This window comes from Heterocephalus glaber, unplaced genomic scaffold (genome assembly GCF_053883595.1).
Source record: "Heterocephalus glaber isolate CG9 unplaced genomic scaffold, H.glaber_assembly_v1.0 deba00001004, whole genome shotgun sequence".
Taxonomy (NCBI): Eukaryota; Metazoa; Chordata; class Mammalia; order Rodentia; family Bathyergidae; genus Heterocephalus; species Heterocephalus glaber.
In genome coordinates this window covers 10,813,359-10,816,103 of record NW_028258179.1, presented here as the reverse complement: position 1 = coordinate 10,816,103, position 2,745 = coordinate 10,813,359, and the positions used below count along the sequence as shown (strand labels likewise).

At 51.8% G+C, this 2,745-nt stretch overlaps 1 protein-coding gene across 1 annotated transcript; it reads right to left on the bottom strand.

The window, feature by feature from the left end:
* Positions 1 to 1,568: 1,568 nt before the first annotated feature.
* LOC101705524 (olfactory receptor 9S13-like) lies at positions 1,569 to 2,519 on the bottom strand. Its single transcript, XM_004868532.2, has one exon. It carries the CDS (start codon positions 2,517 to 2,519, stop codon positions 1,569 to 1,571), a length of 951 nt encoding a protein of 316 aa, XP_004868589.2.
* Positions 2,520 to 2,745: the final 226 nt, after the last annotated feature.

Here is a 2,745-nt window from a genome sequence, read left to right as displayed (position 1 = left end):
GGTGAAGGGAGGGCAGGGGAAGGGGAAAAAATAAGAACCAAGATACTCATGTAAAGGTACAAGATCCCAATGATGAATGTAACTGTATTGTAAACCTAAAATGTACCAAGAAAAGAATTTGAGAGAAAAAGGAAAACAGAAGACTAGGTGACAGTGGAAAAAAGGAAGGGAAAAGAGAAGGGAAAGAAAGTGATAAAGTGGAAGAATATACTACCAAGCGGGAGGGATGGACCAATATTGAGTAGGAAATTCAGAGATGCTCAGAGGAAAAAAAATCGTTTGATATCACCTGAGTGCTAATTCAGGGATGAATATAATTTTGGAGATCTCAAAGCTGAGGCTTGCTGAGTACATGAAGTGGATGGAGACCTGGAGGATTATCAGACAGATTAACTGGGCAGCAGACTGGAATCTGCTTGTCTGCTAGTCTTCCCTGCAGGAGTCCTGAGCAGGGAGACTGAGGGCTGGGGTCAGAGTCACACTGAAGTCTCCACCCCAGCAGGGACACAGATCTCCCCGTGTGGAGAGGGTGGCTCTAGTAAAGGACAGATATGAAGGAAGCTGAGGGCTTGAGACCAAGTGTAGGTTGGACATGAGGATGGGGTGGAGATTGGGGAGCCCCATCCTGAGCTGGAGGTCCAGGACCTCAGCCAGTGCAGGAGAGCTGGGCTCAGAGGAGTCCACGTACCTCCCTTCCCCACTCTTCTCTTGGCTGCACCAGAGCTCTTCATCCTCCCTCAGGAGCAGCTTGTTGACAGAGTACCATTCGCTCTGCTCAGGAGCAGCCAGGCTGAGCTTTGGAGGCTCACTGTGAGACCTGGAAGCCCTGTGCTTTCACCTGGGTGCTGAGCTGGAGGCCAGTGGATGTGCTGGAGCCAGGTCACCTAGGAGCATCTGAAGCATGCAGGAGGTGCCCTGTGCTGCCTGCAGGAGGAGGCAGCATCCTGTACAGAGGGAGGGTAGGGAGCAGCCAGGGTGCTGAGTGAGGAGAAGTGCAGGGTGCAGAGCTCTGTCCCATTGCCATGGCAAATCCAGGTCACTGTGAGGACGTGTGCAGCCTGCAGCCCCTTAAGATCCCTGCTCACAGATGTCCAGCAGCAATTTCCCTGTGACATTCCCTGTGATTTCACTGTGACATTAGGGTCAATGATGGACAAGGAAGGAGCCACAGACAGTATAAAGCTCCATGTACCTTCCCTGAGAGATGCTAATTTTGTTCCCAGGCCCTGCGTTAAGGGCTCTGCTTATTCTTCTGCTGACTCTTTTTACTGAATGTGTAAAGGATTCAGTTTGCTCTACCACAAACCATTATTTTTTGCATGTCAAAGAAGGTGCCTTATTCAGATTAACAAATGACTTCCATGTGATGTGCTTTCATGAAAGATTGGAGAGATGCATAGGAGAAAGAAGGCTAGAAAACCAGAAGAGAAGGCAGCAAAGCAAACATTAACAAAGGAAGGAAGGAAGGAAGCAACAACAAGAAGAAAAACCCCATTGAAATAGACCCAGTGTCTCACTGATGCCTTTCCTCCCTCCTCAAATGAGCATCCCTCACTGGCCATCCACATTCACAGGGCCGCCTGCCTCTGTCCCAGCCTCCGCAGGGCGTCCTTCACATCCTTGTTCCGCAGACTGTAGATGAGGGGGTTGAGCATTGGGATGACCAGGGTGTAGAAGATGGAGACCACCTTGCCCTGTTCCATGGAATCCACAGCTCCAGGCTGTGCGTACATAACAAAGAGGGTTCCATAAAAGAGGGACACGGCTGTGAGGTGGGACCCACAGGTGGAGAAGACCTTTTGTCTCCCTGTTCCTGAGTGCATCCTGAGGATGGTCACTGTGATGTAGCCATAGGACACCAGGATCACTAATACAATGGTCACAATGAGGAAGCCACAGAGGCCAAACAGGAGAAGCTCATTGAGAGCTGTGTCAGCACAGGCCAGCTGCAGCAGAGGTGGCACGTCACAGAAGAAGTCATTGATGAGGTTGGAGCTGCAGAAGGGGAGCTGGAAGGTGAGGCTGGTCTGCACGATGGAGTTGAAGCAGCCTGCACAGTAGCACCCCAGAACAAGCTGTGTGCATATCAGAGGGCGCATGGTCACTGGGTACTGCAGGGGGCTGCAGATGGCCCTGAATCTGTCATAGGCCATCACAGCTAAGAGGACAGCCTCTGTGGTAGCAAACACACAAATCAGAAAGAACTGAATGGTGCATCCTGCAAAAGTGATGACCCTGGAGGAGGAGAGGAAGTTGGCCAGGGCATTGGGGGCGATGACAGATGAGCAGCAGAGGTCCAGGAAGGACAGGTTCTTGAGGAAAAAGTACATGGGTGAGTGCAGGCGGGCATCGAGGGTGATGACTGTGATCATGGTGAGGTTGCCCATGACGGTCACCACATACAGGGCCAGGAAGGTGGCAAAGAGCAGGGCCTGGGTCTCCACGCCTCCCCTGAATCCCTCCAGGACAAACTCCCACAAGGGCACCGCTGAGAGGTTCCCATGTCCGTTTGCTGTCATGGCCCTGAGCTGGGACAGCCGTGCAGAGAGGATGGTGGAGCCAGTGACAAGAAGCAGGTCATGGTCCTAAGGTCACTGGTACCATGAAGCACAGAGACCTGTTAGTGTCATGTTGCCCATGGACCACGGTGCTACCTGCTGTGCTGTTCTTCTTGCAGATGAGCTCCTAAGGGCCTGAAAGGAAACACTGTCTCTGAGTTACTTAATTCCTGACCGGGAACTGAAT

Coding starts and splice junctions, on each gene's coding strand:
- LOC101705524 (XM_004868532.2), bottom strand. CDS start 2,519: ATGACAGCAAACGGACATGGGAACCTCTCAGCGGTGCCCTTGTGGGAG.